The 17,277-nt window shown below is 42.9% G+C and overlaps 1 protein-coding gene and 1 long non-coding RNA gene across 2 annotated transcripts; both read left to right on the forward strand.

Annotated features, from left to right (window-relative positions):
* Positions 1-1,677: 1,677 nt before the first annotated feature.
* LOC142786686 (uncharacterized) lies at positions 1,678-16,686 on the forward strand. Its single transcript, XR_012889116.1, has 3 exons — positions 1,678-1,809; positions 13,869-13,936; positions 16,559-16,686. It is a non-coding gene; the product is annotated as an uncharacterized LOC142786686 (long non-coding RNA).
* LOC142786689 (uncharacterized) lies at positions 10,588-11,684 on the forward strand (the record flags this gene model as incomplete). Its single annotated transcript, XM_075884316.1, has 1 exon — positions 10,588-11,684. A coding segment is annotated over one exon (909 nt), but the record flags the coding sequence as incomplete, so codon positions are not given.
* Positions 16,687-17,277: the final 591 nt, after the last annotated feature.

Here is a 17,277-nt window from a genome sequence, read left to right on the forward strand (position 1 = left end):
TGAAACAAACCACGGCACACGCTACAATAACATGCACGCTGCAGATGCGCTGGTAGAAACAGTGCGTGCTCTAATATTCACCAGCGCTTGCCAGTGAAAATTCCAGCGCTTCCAGCACTTCGCAGTGCGCACCAGCATCACAGCGGTTAAGCCAGCGCCCCTACCAGTGCGACACAGCTACTTCCTAGTGTGCCCAGCAAAATGACAATAAATACCTGCGTGCACCAGTCTCTGCACCGCGTGCCAAAAACGTACTGGCATCACGCTGGGGACGCTGTTTTCTGCAATAGAGAATTATTTGCATTTTCAGGAATAGTAACTTACAGCATGGCGATCGAAATCACTGCCATATGATTGATGCCAAGGGTTTGTGTTCAAATAAGATAAGTTTACTATAAACTACTAAAACAACTATAACTTTCTGTGTTTGCAAAAATTTATGTACTATTTATTTTCGTAGCTCTCGCTGTCTAGGTGAACGCCTCGTCCTCGGTCACCTTTCGAGTTAGTAGTGAGTTGCGCAGGCTATTGCGTACGTAAGAACACTGCGCTTCCCTTGACGCTGTCAAGCAATAGGTACGTGCGAGTGCTCCATACCGAATGCGTTGTTCTTAAGAACGCAAAACATTCACGCGAACTTCTAATGGAGTACTCACAAGCTTGCTAGTAAGGCCAGTGACACGGCGAGAGCAACAAATGTTTAAAAAATTCTCTTCAGTTGCTACAAACTCTGCAAGGGCTATTTATTCGAAATTTTCTAGCAGGCATGCATATGCTCTTCAGAGAAATGGTATATGAATAGAACGTTTCTGGGATATAAAGTATGTGTTCTTTTATACTCATTTATGATACCTTCTCGACTTCTAAGTGCATACGTTGCATGGGCATGGAAGTACAAGTAAGAGATATGGAATTGTTATTGCTGCAAAGGCATAGTAGCTTTTGAAGTGTACTGCTTGATTCAAATGCAATATTGTGGGGCGAAAGGCGAATATGATAGCTGCAACAGGTGAACACGCAAAGAAATGAGTGCTGCTGCTTTGTAGGTTGCAATCTGCGTAATAATTTATTCCAGTATCAGCATCCGCGACTTCGGTGGCACCTGCAAACCTACATAGTGGAATAAGGGAGGAGAACCGGCTTTGAAACGAGTGTTTGTATGACTTGTATGACTACGGTTCTTGCAGTGACGGGCCGTTTATTTTAACACTGAAAAAACGACTTTTTCTTGTGCAGTGGGAATTGTAAGACACCACTTCGATATCTTGCTCTGTTTTCTGTTAAGTCCGCTCGCAGGCCTATAAACAAACAAAAAGAACACCATACAATTTCTCTTGTGTTGCGGACTCTCTAGTGCTTATCGTACTAAATAATACGTCAATCTTCACATTTCTGTGGCTTAACTTTTTCGTAGTAAACTACATGATACACGTGCAAGCCCGAGAAAACACTCTTGTCAAGGGGCCAAGTACAGATACAAGTATACGTAGGACAAAGATTACCACAGTGGACTAGCTGTCAGACAAAGTACCCAAAATATCTCATCCTTTGTTCTGCGCCCGCACGTGTGCACCCAAAATGAGAAAAGAGCGAACTAAACACACTGTTTAGCATCGAGCATGTTTTGTTTCTTCTTTTTTTAAGGCGCAGAGCAACAACAGAAAGGGGACACTTTCCGAATATTCGAACGCACACCATACGTGGCTTAAAACCAACAAGGCAGTATTGTGTGCCTCACACGAAACGAAGCACTTGCTTAAACGATGATGACCACTTGGACCTTTCTATCACTGCTATTTGCAATACACGGTAAGCTTGCAGAACTTTCCAGCCAGTTACTTCTATACACGACAAAAAGAAGAATCCACAGTGCAGACGAGTAAAAAAAAATGTGCTTGTCTGGCAGAAGGAAGCAGCAATACTTTTTCGTTGATTCGTAGGGCAGAATAGAGGATTTTTTTCTTTAAGCTCTTTTTCACTCAAAAAGACTCTAAAATGTTGTCATTCATTAGAACATTGCCTGTTATGACGTTAGAATCTGATGGAGTTTACCAAGATGAAGTATTTGCAGAAAAGGTTCTTTTTAGTGACTGGTATGCTACAAATGTGAAAGACCAATATTTTTCAATTTCGCGACGATGATACTGTCACTTTATCTATGAACGTTCAGGTATCAGTTTTCTGCCGTAGCACTGGATTGCATATGATGCAAAGATATCCTACTTTTTTTGTGAAAATCAGATTTTTTCAGCAACGCCTGTGGCAAACCCATGGCTTAAGCTCAGCTGTCGTCGACAAAGGTTTTGCTAGGCGACGGTGGCCGTATTTCAACACGTTTGAAACCTCAGGAATACCCTGATTAAATAGGCCGAAAGGTTTAAAAAATAGGTGGGAAAAGACATTTACATAAGCCTCCACAAGTCCATGCCTTGTAAATGTAGCGGTTACCACGCGGGAAAAGTTGGAATTAGAAATATATGGAAAAGACGAACATCAAAATGAAGAAACGATGAATAAGAACGGGTTGAAGTGATAGGCAAGGACTGTATTCTTCATCCTTGTGCCACCGACTGGCCATAACAAATCTTGACTGCTCGTCACATCAGGAATAGCTCGATTGTGTAAGTTGGCTTTACTTTGCGTGTGTTTTGACACTTACAAATCAATAAGTGTGGCATAGAGAATTTTGCCTAAATACCCATGGCTTACGAAAACAACAAAGCGGTGCTTTCGAGCTTTCATTTTCAATATATTTTGTAACAGTATCAGTCATTCTACTGCTATCGATTACAGGTATACATTCAACTTTCGAGGAAAAACACACGCGTTCCAGCAATGTTTCTCCCCACGTCTCCATTGTGATACTTCTTTCACTCTTGTGTTTGCGCAAAATGTTGGCCTGCACACGACCACGTTTCGCTGAAAACCATTACATGCATGCAGGTAGTCCGCAAATGGCCTGTAACTTTGCTTCTTTGAACAATCGCACTCATATGCAGAAGCACACGAGCAACTACGTAGTTTTTCAAGAAGTTGCTTGTGCCATGCATTTTGTTTTTCTGCGCTCATGAAGCATCACTTCTAACTGCGTCGGCACCACTGGGCAAGGGTGCGGGAGCCGTCTGTGTGCACAAACGCTACTATTTTGCCTATGTTTGGAGATATAGTTCCTGCACACGTGGGCAGTCCACACAATATTTAGACGTACATTTTATATACCAATAACACATCCATCCTTTCATCTGTGATAGTTCATTGAAATGAAGAGGGCTGCGCAAGAGTGCCACATGAGTGCGCTTGCTACCTTCAAGACCAGAAATGTTTATGCACTGAGTGTAATGAAATAAATTTCCCGACAGAGGAGAAAGACCCGCAAGCGCATCGGCAGGAAGCGTAATGTCCAGATGCTGGAAGACTGGCGCGATGTCAGCTTTGTTGCACCATTATTATGTTGGAGGATTAGCAACTCCAGTACCTTCCTACAAGGTACTGCTTCTGTGAAGCGAATTCTGTATCGCGCGCATCTAGGCAGTCTGCTATATTCGAGTTTGTCACGACACGCGTTCATACAGTTGTTAACAGTCAGTGCGCTTTTTCAAACACGCTCCACGATGACTTGCTCCTCTAACCGCATAATGCGAGCTCTGAGTAAGTTCATGTTTATGGCGAATTCGGAAACCCTACAGTTTGGTTTAATAGTATTCTAACATGGCAAATTTTTGAGGTAATACTTTAGGGTTGACGTCGAACACGACCTATTTCGGATCACTTGCGTCACCTGTCTGAAAGTCAAGCCCAGATTTCTCTGCGTCACTGAATCTGATAGCCCCGCCACGGTGTTTAGTGGCTAAGGTACTCGGCTGATGACCCGAAGGTCGCGGGATCAAGTCCCGGCTGCGGTGGCTGCATTTCTGATAGAGGCGGAAATGTTGTAGGCCCGAGTGCTCAGATTTGGGTGCACGGTAAAGAACCCCAGGTGGTCGAAATTTCAGGAACCCTCCACTACGGCGTCTCTCAACACATTTGGTGGTTTGGGGACGTTACACCTCACATATCATCAATCAACTGAATCTGATAGTATGATTTCACTGGTTTTAAGGGCGTACGTGATGAGCGGTAGACATGTACGCCCTCTACATTATGCCATCCTTCAGTCTTTGGATAATCAGTGCAATTTCATTCGCAAACTGAAGGACCTATCTCGAGCAGCTAATAGAACCACTTCTCCGAAAAAATTTTATTTCGTTCTGTCAGAGACGCACACTCTCACATGCACTGGTTGTTTTTTGAAATTGACAGCGTTCCGGAATTCCGCCTTCTGCCATTGTTACTACATGTGTTCCATCACCGCTACATTTTTTTTTGCAAAACATATGATCGTACAACAAACGCCCTTCCATGCTCGGCTTGTGTGTCTTACGTAAAAAAAATTTGCCACGCGGCTCAGGTTAATCTATGTGATAAGCCCGTAGCCTGATATCACAGCTACTTGCCTAATCAGAGGTAGGTAGTTACACAAGGTCCTTGCAAAGTGCTTGGAGCTTGCAAGTCTAATCATGAGTTCAGAGGACATTTTTCAGCATTTAAGCAAAAGGTGAAGTGGGGTTGTTGAAAGTCGCAACAGGTGCCTCTTTAAAGCTGCGTCGATCATACTGTTGCTAATGCCCGTTACAGCTTGCGACTTTGGCCGAATATTGCCGCCGATGATAAAGCGAAATCGACAAGAGCGAGACATAAAATAGCAAAGATTAAAAGAAAAGCATGGTACTAAGCTCCAAGCATCGAATCGCTGAAAGCTGGTGGCTAATGTATGCTAAATATTTAAAACGCTAACAAATACCGTACTTGCGCACTCGTTACACGTACTCTTTTTTCACTAAATGTAGCCCTCAATGGGCTACATGCTGTCGCGCTGAATAGCAAAATTTGCAGGAAGTTCTTTCAATTTTCGTCATCAAAATTAATCGGCGATTACAATCGGCGAAACACAAGGATTTTGAAAATATTGTATGATATGCCAGCGGATCTTCATCGCTCATTTCAGATAATAATATACATTCAACGTCTTTGAAAATACAGGTGCAGGATAAATTGACGCCTTCAAAAAAAGCTAATGACCCATCGCTGCACGAAACGTCATCGTCACGGCTCGCTGCTGTAGCAAATCATGGTTGCGGCATGTATTTATGAGCTCCCTCAAAAATTGTGAATTTTGTGTGTGTTTCTGTACGCACACGAATAGAGACCTTCAACAAACAGATAGAAAAAATGTCTAGCTCCCCTAAGAAAACAGTCGAATCCCACAAAAGCGGAGTAACAGGCGGCGTAGTTTTAACACTCAGATGTGCATTACAATACTGATACGGGTGCCTAAAATTGGTTTTTGCTTAATGCTGTTATGCCTGGGTGTGCGTAGCGAGAATTATACGGTTAGTTTTATTGTTGGTATTAGTTCTATTTACGGTTACGCTTCTCGAGGCATTCAGCTCGATCTCACTTCCTCTCCACGGCTTTCTGCCTCTTCTTCGTTTCGTTCTGGGGACAAAATCAGGCATCTTCAAATCTCTTTGACTCAATTTCTTATTCCACTACAACCCTAAGTGGGCGGTCATGCCCATTCAACTACCAACGTAAAAATGGCGTACTTTCTATTCTTCTAGTCGGTCTGAAAAGTGTCCTAAAATAAACGCGGACATGCCATGGTACACCTAGTCCTGCTGTCTACGCCTAGCTGCACATTGCTATGTTCCTTGTAATATTGTAGATGGCAAGGACGTCAACATTATTCATTAATTAGAGAAAAGTACGTTGAGACAAACTCTCAGAAAGTTGAGATTGTTTATCCCTTCCGTTTCTTCCTTTCTTTCGGGCTACTGTGCTGGGTTTCAGCCACAGGAGCATTGGCGAGGCTGTATGCTGTTTCCTACGAGAAACGACACGAATTGAACGCTAAGTTTATCGAATTCTAACACACTTTTCAAAAATGTCGTCATACTTTTTTATTTGATAAAATGAATTCAATTTAGAGGTTATCAAATTGAAACATATTGTTTAAAAATATTATACTTTTTGTTTTTGATTGTGAAATATATTAACGAATGATTTCAAAACTACCTGTTGCTAACCATTTTGAAATTATGAAAAGAATTCTTATATGTAGCAAGGCACCGCTCGTTTTTTGGCCGATCTCCCACGGCGAGTTGCGCAAGAATAAAGGGGCAATCAAACAGTAATTCAAAATTTGTGCTGGAGAGGACGAGAGGAGCGGTCAGACCCCTTTTTTTGTGTGTTAGTGCATGTGTCTGAACTGTGCGTTAAACACAAAATTGAATCTGGCAAGAGATACCGACAGGGAATTTCGACCTACCAAAGGAGCACACTTATTTTCGATTTGCGCAAGGTTGTTATTTTTGCTATTTCGAATCACTCTCACGGGCACTGAGGTTGTAATTGCGGCTGTCTCACAAACGTCAGGTTCGTGGTCTCCGAGAAGACGTTCGTGTACATGCCGCGATTGTCGTCACAAGTTGCTAGTTGTGTGGGCCCCATTTTCTGCTTAAAATAAATTTCAATAAAAGAGACTCTTCGGGGCAACTAGTGCTGAAGAAACTCACCAGGTTACCCACTTGCTACATAGCGCGCTAAACTTACACTTTCAAGACAGCGAAGGCTTTTCTTCAAACCACGGGATATTTCTTTCAAGGTAATATCTCACAGTCTAAATTTTTGCGTTCTTTTCTGACCGTCAAAAGTTTTTCGATATCAACATTCTTACCTGGATACAACACCACCGCGATCGCACGTAGGACAGAAAGAGAGAAACAAAGGAAGGCCGGGAAATTAACCGGATATTGGCATCCGATTTGATACCCATTGCTTGGGTGAGAAAATAGGGGCAAGAAAGAGGCTCTAAAGGGAGAAACATCGCGCATGCAATCAGGAGAAAACAAACGCTACAACCGTTCAGAAAAAGCTGGTCGATCGCAAAAAGCGCATTAGCGCTTTCAGGGCCTTCTTCCGTGACGTTGCATCCTGTCGATATTGTGAAATTCTTTCTTTAGGAAGAGGTTGATTATCTAATTTGCTGAGATACTTTCCTGGGCAGGCATAGTCAGTCTCCACTATATACTCTAGGCAGTCATAAAGGATACGCCGGATGGTTTCTTTATTGCCACAGTGCTCACATGCTGTGGTGTTAGCCATTCTAATCCAGAAAGCGTAGGCGTTGGTAAACGCAACGCCCAACCACAGCCTGCAAAAAAGGGTCTCGTCTGCTCGGCGAAGTCTCGACGGTACGTCAAGACTTAACGTAGGGTTAGGCCAGTACAGTCGGGCATGCTTGAAGTGCGGCTGATTCAATTGTGTTGTGGTTTGTTGTCGAGCAAGCCAGCGGAGCTTCCGTGCAGCATCGGTCCTAGAAAGTGGTATTAGCAGTTCATCGTTTTCAGCGTGGGCTCTACGAGCAGCTCGATCGGCCCGTTCATTGACGATGATTCCACAGTGACTGGGTAACCGCTGAAATGTAATTTGATGCCTTTTCGCAGTTAAGAGTTGTATACCCTGTGCTATTTCTAGTACCAACCAGCTGGTCATGCAATCCTCGGCGTAAGGCTGATAGTAGAAACTGCATTGGAGTCTTCAAGACGCAGGAAATAGTGCACTTGCGTGTAGGTGTGTCACTGATGAATTGCAACGTGGTACGAAGGGCTATTCATTCTGCTGCCGGTGATGTAGGCTGAAGTGTCTTGAATTTAATTGTCGTGACCAACCTTGGTATCACAACTGCTCCTGTTGAGTCGTTTAACCGAACCGATTTGTCAGTATATATAAGTATAGTCTTGGTATTTTTCATACAAGAGAAGTTGTGTGAGCTGTTTAAAAGCCGTTGACGACAAATCGTGTTTTTTTATGCCAGGTATGGTAATAATATTACTTGGTTGAGCGAGGCACCTCGGAGGAATCACAAATTTAGCGACAGGAGAGAATAAAATTCGCATCGACTCACCATGTGCGCTCACTGTTTTGCTGTAAGATGTGCGTGCTATAGGTCCGCTGGTAGAGAGTCTAAGTGATGGTGAGGGGTTCGAGCAAGGTGTTGTATATGTGCCCTCATCACTTCAACACCAATGTGGGTCTTGATGAGATAGTTCCTTGTGATGGCGATAATCGCCCCTATTGATGCACTTTGAGGCAATCCTAGACAAATCCAGAATGCTTGGACCTCGACACTGCTAAGCATTCGTGTACCTGTAAAACAAGCATACATAGATGTCTATTTATTCACGCCAAGAAAGTAGTGAGAGCATTGAATGCTATACTCAGCAGCTAAGAACTTTGTATCGGACACTTCATTGGATATCTTAGGCAAGCAAGCATTTGTTGTGCAAGAAAAGTAATATATTACACAGTGAGAGTGTTGGCGAAGACGTTTGTAGTTTTATAATTTGGAATTGATTTTAGACAATTAAGCGTTTTCAGAATAAATAAAAGATGAAGCAGCTGCATCAAATTGCCCCAGACTCAAGAAAAACCTTGCCCAGCTGCATCGAATTAAAAATCTTATTACTGTGAATACATGACCTTACGAATTCTCTGCGAGACACAATCGCATGAAGGTACGGTAAAGTTGACAGACATAAAAAGTTAGAACGGCTTCGAATTGAATTCGTTTTTTCTCAATGACACAAACTTCCTCTTGCACTTCCTAATATTCGGTCCTCATTTTATCAGCCTCAAAACTTGTAACCTTCCTGTCTTTCTTCTTTCCTCCTCTTCATAATTATGTCCCTATCGTTGATGAAAGCAGCAGCAGTGCTGCGGAATTGGAGGGCAAGCTGCCTCGTAAATGGTATTCGTCTGACTGCGTGTTCGCTGAACTGACGTGCTCACAATTTCTGCATTGAAAATGGTTATTGTCTGTGGTATTGCGATAATGAAATTTCTTTTCAATGCCGCAATCACTTCTGTAACAAGCAGAGAGCAGTGCAGTCGTCAGCACCCTTACTTGAACGCTGCGACGCGTGGCCTCGGCTTGCTTGGACTGAGGTAAGCGCCGCCAAGCACTTAAACTGATATGCCTGCTGCAGCTATCGATAGATGAAGGGCTTGTCGGTTTCATTAGTAACTTTCTGTTTCCTGTGGGCCTGAGAGGCGGGTGGCGTGCTCTCATTTTGCATCCCGTTTGGCCATGTTTTGCTCTTGGCTAAGTTATCGCGGGCGCCTATGGCATTCGTTGTCATACACTTATCTCGACAATAAACCACTGCGTTCGACACCTTACGCAACTTTTTAGTTCGAATTTCCAGCTGCAGCTCAGAAAAAAAGACAAGCATAAAAAGAGAGCCAACACACGTTCATGGTGTTTGTAAATGTTGCACATTTGAAATGCAGTGGCGCTGTTCACTTTCTGATTCAATATTATTCAGACAGCATGCATTTGACTCTCCTCGCAATTTAAATGGTGGCTTCCTGCCTGGCTCACGCTGCGCGCAAGATGTGGCGTTGAAGTGCAAGATTTGTACTGGTAACAATGCGTAGGCTTTAACGTCCCAGAACCAATATTTGTTTCAAGGTGGGAAGAATTTAGGCTTTTAAGCGATAAATACTCCCGAAAATTGCTTTCTTTGCGTTGTATACACGCGTCTTTATTGCAGAGAGCACGCAAAAACATTGCACTCTAAGACCACATCTTTCGTATAGCGTAAACCTAGCAGGAAGGCACATTCTAAATTTCGAAAACACTTCAATCCACGCTGTCTCAAAATTGTTGCATGAGAACATGAACACTGCCACCACATTTCAGATATATTTATTGTGAAAACTTTTACGAACAGATTTGGGTGCACGTTTAGGAACACCAGGTGGTCGGAATTTCTGGAGCTCTCCCCTACGGTGCCTCTCATAGTCATATGGTGGTTTAGGGACATTAAACCCCACATGAATCAACCAAATCAAATCAACTTTCATAGACGCCATAAAATGCGTTTGTTCTGCTTTTCATGCATGTTATTTTTTAAGCAACAGCTCAAAAATGAAACTGAAAAGGTGCGTAAGTTGTCGCACGCAATTATTCATCGTCAAGGTGAGTATACGACAACAAGTTCCATTGGGGCGCGATAACGTAACCACGAGCAAAATGTTGCGAAAATGAGATGCGAAGTGAGTGCATTCAACATGCCAGTGAGGCAGACTGGAAACAAGAATTTACTAGTGAAATCGACGCGCACACCATCTAACGATAACTGCAGCAAGCATATCTGCTTTAACGCTTGGCGGCACTGACCTCATTCCAAGCGAGCCGGGGCCACGCGTCGAAGCTTTCGAGTTAAAAATGCTGACGTCTAGTCATCTTCAGCTCTTTCCCGATCATCGTAATGAGTACAGTAGGCTTCCTATCTCTGTGACTTCATTTTAAGTGAGATGGTTTTGGTGGTTCTCTAAGGTCGGTCGTCACAAGGTGGTTTTAAGACGTTAAACTGCACATATCAGTTTCAGTGAGGCATATTGACCATAACCAGAGAACTCGTTTTTAGCTCACAAGTTTATCGTTGGTTTCAGGTTACTATGATGTCGTTTCGCGTGGTCTGATCAGCAGAACATATCGTCTGCTGCCTGCACTTCACGGCCGAGGACTACGCTGACGGACCCGTGGTCTGCCGCAACCTGAAGGCGGGCGCAGTGCCGTCCGTCTTTCCCGGGAGGCCGCCGTGGTGCGAGCCACCTCCTGTGCAGCGAGCTGCTAGCAGTCGAGTGAGGATCAAGAAGACGCACGGGCCGGACTTCCTGGAGAACCTGGACAGTCCGACGATGGATGTGACCGAGTTCTTTGAGGAAGACGAGCCGCATTGCTTCGTCTGTTACCTCTCCGTGCCAGTGACCAGCAACGACTACAAGTCGCTGCTCATCTGTCGAGACTGCAACACCAAGGCTCACCCTGCATGCCTCAGCTACTCTGCGGAGCTGGCTGCAGCGGCCCGGCTCGCGACGTGGCAATGCGTGGACTGCAAGACCTGCTCGGGGTGCAGCTCTTCTGCCGACACTGACGAACTCATCATTTGTGACGGCTGTGATCGAGGCTACCACATGGTGTGCCACAGGCCCAAGCTGATGCAGAGGCCACAACGCAAGTGGCTCTGCAGGACATGCTGCGATGGCACAAAGAAGACTGCCGGTGTCAAGATCAAAACTGAAGTGGACAACTCGGTTGGCCTTCCGACACCATGCGACTCCCCTGTGCCAGACGAAGAGCTCAAAGGCTTCGACGGCGAGAACATGGACCTGTCGGCCTACTACATTGCCCTGGACAAGTACCCCGATGTGGTTCCTGATGCAAAGGACTGGTCTGTCGAAGAGGTCGAGAAGTTCTTCGTGCACATCGGCTTTCCAGAACAGGCAGTTGCCTTCAGGGACCAAGAAATTGATGGCCGATCTTTGCTCCTGCTGAAGCGTAGCGACGTCGCTCGCCTCAAGCCGTACATCTCGTCCAACACCTGCTAACAAGCGCCGGGTCGGCGCTTTTCGCCGCCGGAGGTCGATGTTGCGGGTTCGCGGCTATGCAGCTATGCGGGCGGTGCGAAGAAGAAGACGACGACGTTTTTGGGGCTGTTCGAAAATACACAACGGCTGCCATCTTGACTGCTGGAGTACTTTTCTACTCTAAAGTAGTAAATACATTCGCAACAATATTTCTTACAAAGTTGTGTCGAAGGTTAATTTTTTCTTTTTTCATTCACACAATTTCAAGGTTTTAGTACTACAAACCCTTGTTTCTTGCTATGGTGACGCATTTTATATAAATGACACCAGTTAATTCCGTAATTTCTGTGGTGCGACATCAAGGGAGGTTAAAGTCGAGTCAGTGCTTCTATAGGTGCCGAAAATGAGTAATTGAGGACGTTCCAAACGCCAACAAAATGCACTGGCAGTGGTCCAGGAAATGACAAATTAATACGAATAAAGAACATGATCCTCATAACCAGTGGAACATGCTGGAACGCAAGCCCGAAGATGTAGAATGGCCTGAGATCAAGTATTCACTATTACTCAAACTACTAAATGCCAAAAACATATAGGCACGTTCCAAGACAGAATACTATGACAACAGTGCGGTTCTATGTATCATGCAAACAAAGATAAACCTCTTGGCAACAAGACTATACTGTTTTCGACGGGCTTCGCTCTACCTAAGCCCTAATCTCTGTTGCGACGTAGCACCCACTATCGGTTAGTATAGCGAGTAAAAGGTGGGCCAAGGAGTTTTGTACAATAGATATTAGAGGGAACTCTCATGCTACGATCATCCAGCCACCATGGTAATGATCGGTAGTACTCGGATTGGCCTAAACTTCGTACTGGTGGCTTCGAACGCACTAACAGGCATGCTCAGCGTTGATTTTTTGCGCTTACTTTGTATGAAAGAATATATTGCACTAGATTTCTTGGGCGGATGAGAATTTTTTAGCTCGAAGTTAATAATGTGGTCATATTTTCTATAATGGCGAAAATCCTAGAGAGCCTATATTTTGTTGCACGTTATGCAAGAACCCTCCACTACAGCGTGGCTGACAATCATATATTACATTCGGCGTGTGCCTCTTGCAACTAATTTAAGTGACTATTTAAACTAAGTACGTGTGACATGAAATAAATTCCTACATACATGGTCTGAATATGGGAAATAAATGTTTGCACTTGTCGCGAAGGCCAAGTGGTGTAATATATTTGTTAGGAATGCATTCACTTTCCCTGGTCTCAGTACGTAAGAACAGTGTAAGAGGTGTTTCACGTAAGCACTTGCTTTTACATAACCCTGCAGCTCTGTTGCATCATGATTGCTCTTACATTATTTCAAGACTCACGCACAAATATACAAAAGTACACATCAATAGGGTGCCTAGACGATAGCGGTACGTAAGTATATGCAACGTATATACTTTTCAGCCAGCAGTGTGGTCGGTGGCATTGGACTGCTCATTGGCCATCTGGTAGGTTTCTTGGCCTGTCGTTTCGGCTGCAGCTAAAACAAACTTGTATTTGCAATTGAAAACATTTGTTGTCTGCGTTAGTCGAGGCTCGTGAGGTTGTTCGCTCGACATTGTTCCCACAAGCAGCAGACGATCCGCACACTTGAGCAGCGGCTGCTGCAGTGCGGTCAAGAGAGGAGTCCACAAACTGACGCGAAAGGGTGCCACTCTAAGATGTCAAGACCATTAGCAAGGGGTGGAGAGAGAAGTAAGTTCACCGCCATGGTGTAACGGTTAAGATGTTCGGCTGTTGGCCGAAAGGTCTAGGGTTCGAACACGTTCGTAGCGTTCACGTTTAGATGGAGGTGAAATAGTACTGTGTACTGCGTGATTTCAGGCCAGGTTAGAAAACACTGGATGCTCATAATTTCTGGATATCTGCACTATAAGGCATCGCTCATATTCTGATCGCGATTTTGGAACGTAACACCCCATATACTATCATTGAAAAAGAAGTGAGATTGAAGAAGACAAATTGTGGGGTTGAGAAGCAGGAAAGAGTATAAGAAAAACAAATTGTAAGGACGAGCAGGAAAAACGAATGGACTGAAAAGTAAAATGATGCAAAAGAACCAGTGCTGTAAATGAAAAAAGACAGAAAGCATAGGATTGTAGAGCATGGAAATGGGTGCAATATAGGGGTGAGGGGGCGGAGTTCTAGCCAAGCCAGCCCCATAATTCTTCCAACAGGCTCAGCAGGGACGGAGTTCGATGTTGCTTTGTTGAAGCCGAGCTTTTTTTTTTCGAATTGTGATCACCCGCATAGTCACATTTTGGCATGTCTCATCAGAACATTGCGAATACTACGAGGGATGCTCATATTTTTCTGAACATTTTATTTTTCAGCATTTCCTAACGTTCACGCCTCAATATCGAGTCACTCACTCTGCTACCGACTTGTTCCACATCACATAGTAAGTACACAACTTGGTGTTCTAAAAGGTACTCAACCTAATAAATTACTTCTGTCATTGTGACGTGGGGTAGAACTTTTAAAAACTTAGAAAGTTTCAACAGTAATATTCACGGGTCAACTTTTCAATCCCGTTTAAATTTCGATAAAAGTGAACGCAGTTAAAAGATGTCTTAGACATGAACTGGTACGCACTGACATACCCGAACCGCTAAACTGGGTTGGATATCCAGGCACTCCAGTATATAACCATAGGTTTATTTGCAAATGGGATTTTCAATTGTGTTCATGCCAATTATAAGCTTGTATTTCACTAATGTAGCACGATACACATCTATTTCTTAAACGATATTTTTAGCATCCTTTCATACAAGCTGGTCACTTGCAATAATAAAAGTAAATGCTGCCCCCCACCCAAAAAACCACTGCATATAAGAAGAGAGAGAGAATAAAATTAGCGGAAGGCAGGGAGGTTAATCCGAAATTGGAGCATCTGGTTTGTTACCCTGCGCTTAGAGAAGGGAAAATGGGAAATAAAGATACAAAAGAAAACAAAGAGCGAAGTGGACGCACGAGAGAGAAAACAAAAAAATATGAGCTGGAGTGCTATAGCCTATTCAATAGGCCACTATCACGCAAAAAGTTCAATAAGGCCTTCACTAGAGCGTTTGTGCGTGATAGTGCTGTTGCTGCGGAAGCTATTTGGAATGAGCCTTATTTTGCAGTGTATACTTACACTTATAATACATTACGAATGACGCAGGCCTGTTTCTTTGAAACTGCCATGGTAATGTTCCAAAATACGTCGCCATTTATCATGAACACAATCAAGTTTATTCATAGACCAGCTGTGGCTATTTAAAGCATTTGGGAGAACCAGTATGCTATATCACGGGCGTTAGATGACGAGATTGATGTGTGCCACTAAGCGTTAACATGCGTACATGCACGTGACAGTAATACCTTATAATAAGCGAATAAAAAAGTAACTTTACGGAAGTGATGAGGAAAAAAAACATGGTTGATCCCTTCATAATAGGACACAAGTGTGAGGCGTAGCTTCACTGAAGTAGGTAATTATTTCTGGTACATTCATTTTAGAGAGCACGCGCACTATTTGTTGGTCTTAAGCGTTCCTAACGCCGTTTGTCCAGCAATAAAAAAAAGTGTTTTATTATATTTTGAAGTGGTTGCATGGTTAAATTTTTTTTATTGTAGCAGTGGGTTTTGATTCTGAGAGCTCACCATATGATCGAGTAAAAAAAAAATATTGCTGCGCACTAGTGTTTTCAAGCCCGAAATGAGACTGCCTTGGGGTGTTCTTTCTTGTTTTTCTTCATGTTTCTCTTTCGTTCTTCACTTTTTTCTCTTTCTCTAGGCTTATTGTAACTGTTTGTTCATTTGTTGTTTTGTATTTTCTTCTTTTTACTTATTTCTCTGTTTGTTTATCTGTTTCTATATGTCTTTTCCATGTCTATGCATTTTTTTTCTTTCTAAGACTTTTTCTCTTTTTCTGTCTGCTTCTTCATCCTTTATTATTTCTCCTAATTGTTTTCTCTATTTCGATTCTTTCTATCTTTCTTTTGTGTCAATTTCTTTCTCTGTCTTCCGAAGTCTTTCTGGCTCTCTCTTTGTGCTTCTTTCTAAATTTTTATTTGTTCTTTATTTCTAATTTACGTCTTCATTCCCCTAAGTGTTTCCCAACACCTTTCTTTCTTCCTTTTTTACGTGTGTCACATGCTAGACCTCGGTGAGCCAACCTACGGTTTATCGCTTACACCTGGTGTTCTCGGTAGCGGTCCTTGCCGCATTTCTGCGGCACATGCCATTATCTTGTTTTGCTCGTAAACCCACGTTTAAATGGCCACCTAGAAAGCCGTGCCGTTATTATTTGAGGTTTGAATTATTCAAACTAAGCTAATTTCAGTGTTAATTATTCAAAAACACCTTTTTCATGTACATTTGTGTGGTATTTCATGCTGTGACATAAACTATGTTCACGAGAAGTTTCATAAATCGGGCTTTAATAAGAGGTTCATATTCCTGAAAATAACAGTCCGCGCCGATTTGCCGTCAAAACCAACCACCAGGAATGATGTAACACTATGAGATCTTGAAGTACAGCTCAACATTCGCATCGCCATTCCTTGCAAACATGAATGGTGCTCAATTACCTCTTGGTAAAACTACGGCCCTGTCATAGCTTCGCGACTGCCGCTTTGCATTATTCCGCCGAAGGTGCGGGACGAAGTCGGATGTGGTCGAAATTTAAAAAGGCTGGTAATAATCCACCTAGTAATAATTTATCAAGTACCCTTCATTAGTGAGAGCTTTATGGTATTATTCAAGATTTGAGGCAGAAAGTCTCAAACGTTGATTTTACAATCGTCGCTAGAAAGCAGTTGGTATATCCAGTAGCATTTTATTTTTAAGAAATTCTTGCCGTCAGTTGCCTTCCTTCACCACTGAGAGTTCTGCCATCAGCATTGGATAAAATTTGCTCGCACCAATAATTTCAGCGTATAAATTAGACCTTCTGTATTTTTTCTCACATATGTTAACATAGCACCTCCTACACAAACCTCGTAAGCATTGGTTTCATGTTCTTTTTTTTTCTTTTCAGACGGCCGTCACGACGCCGTGCAGATATTCATGTTTGTTGCGATCAAGCTACATTCAACCGAGAGTACATGTAAATTATGAAATAGATGGCACGCCATGCCTTGTGAGTGCCAACTCTTGTTCTTTGTAATCACAATATAGATATTGAAGAATAATGACTGCATCAGAATATAAAGCTATCTACGCGTGTATTCGAAAAGTTAAGGTGTAAAATAACGTATCAGAAAAGAAAGTAAACTGATTTAGAAAGTTCTACGACTGTTCTATATTCTCTGCGTTCCACTGCTTCACCTGATATTCAGTGTGCGTCGTTCGATACTGTACTGTTATGTACGTTTGATCTGTTTAACTTTTCTTCATTATGATTAACCTCAGATGCAAAAAAATCTATAGAAAATGCACCAGCACAAAATTGACAAAGCGTGATAAAGTTGGAACATGATAAGTTGCAGGTGTATTCAACGTAAACAAGCAGGATATATGAATAGCACACACTTGTACAACAAACATTGCCCTTTTTCACTTTCTCTAATAGCGTGAGCCGCAATTTTAATACAAACTGTGCAGACGCCTTTGAGCGGGACATTGTAGGTAAATGGCTTTCTTTCGGCTTTATTTGCTTTTGACTACAGCTTAGGTTTGGTGCAACAAGGTCGCTTCAACAAATCTACAAGCGTTTAATATATATCTCTGTGAGGAATTTCACAGTAACCAAGCTCG

The sequence above is a fragment of the Rhipicephalus microplus genome, unplaced genomic scaffold (assembly GCF_043290135.1).
Source record: "Rhipicephalus microplus isolate Deutch F79 unplaced genomic scaffold, USDA_Rmic scaffold_28, whole genome shotgun sequence".
Lineage (NCBI taxonomy): Eukaryota > Metazoa > Arthropoda > Arachnida > Ixodida > Ixodidae > Rhipicephalus > Rhipicephalus microplus.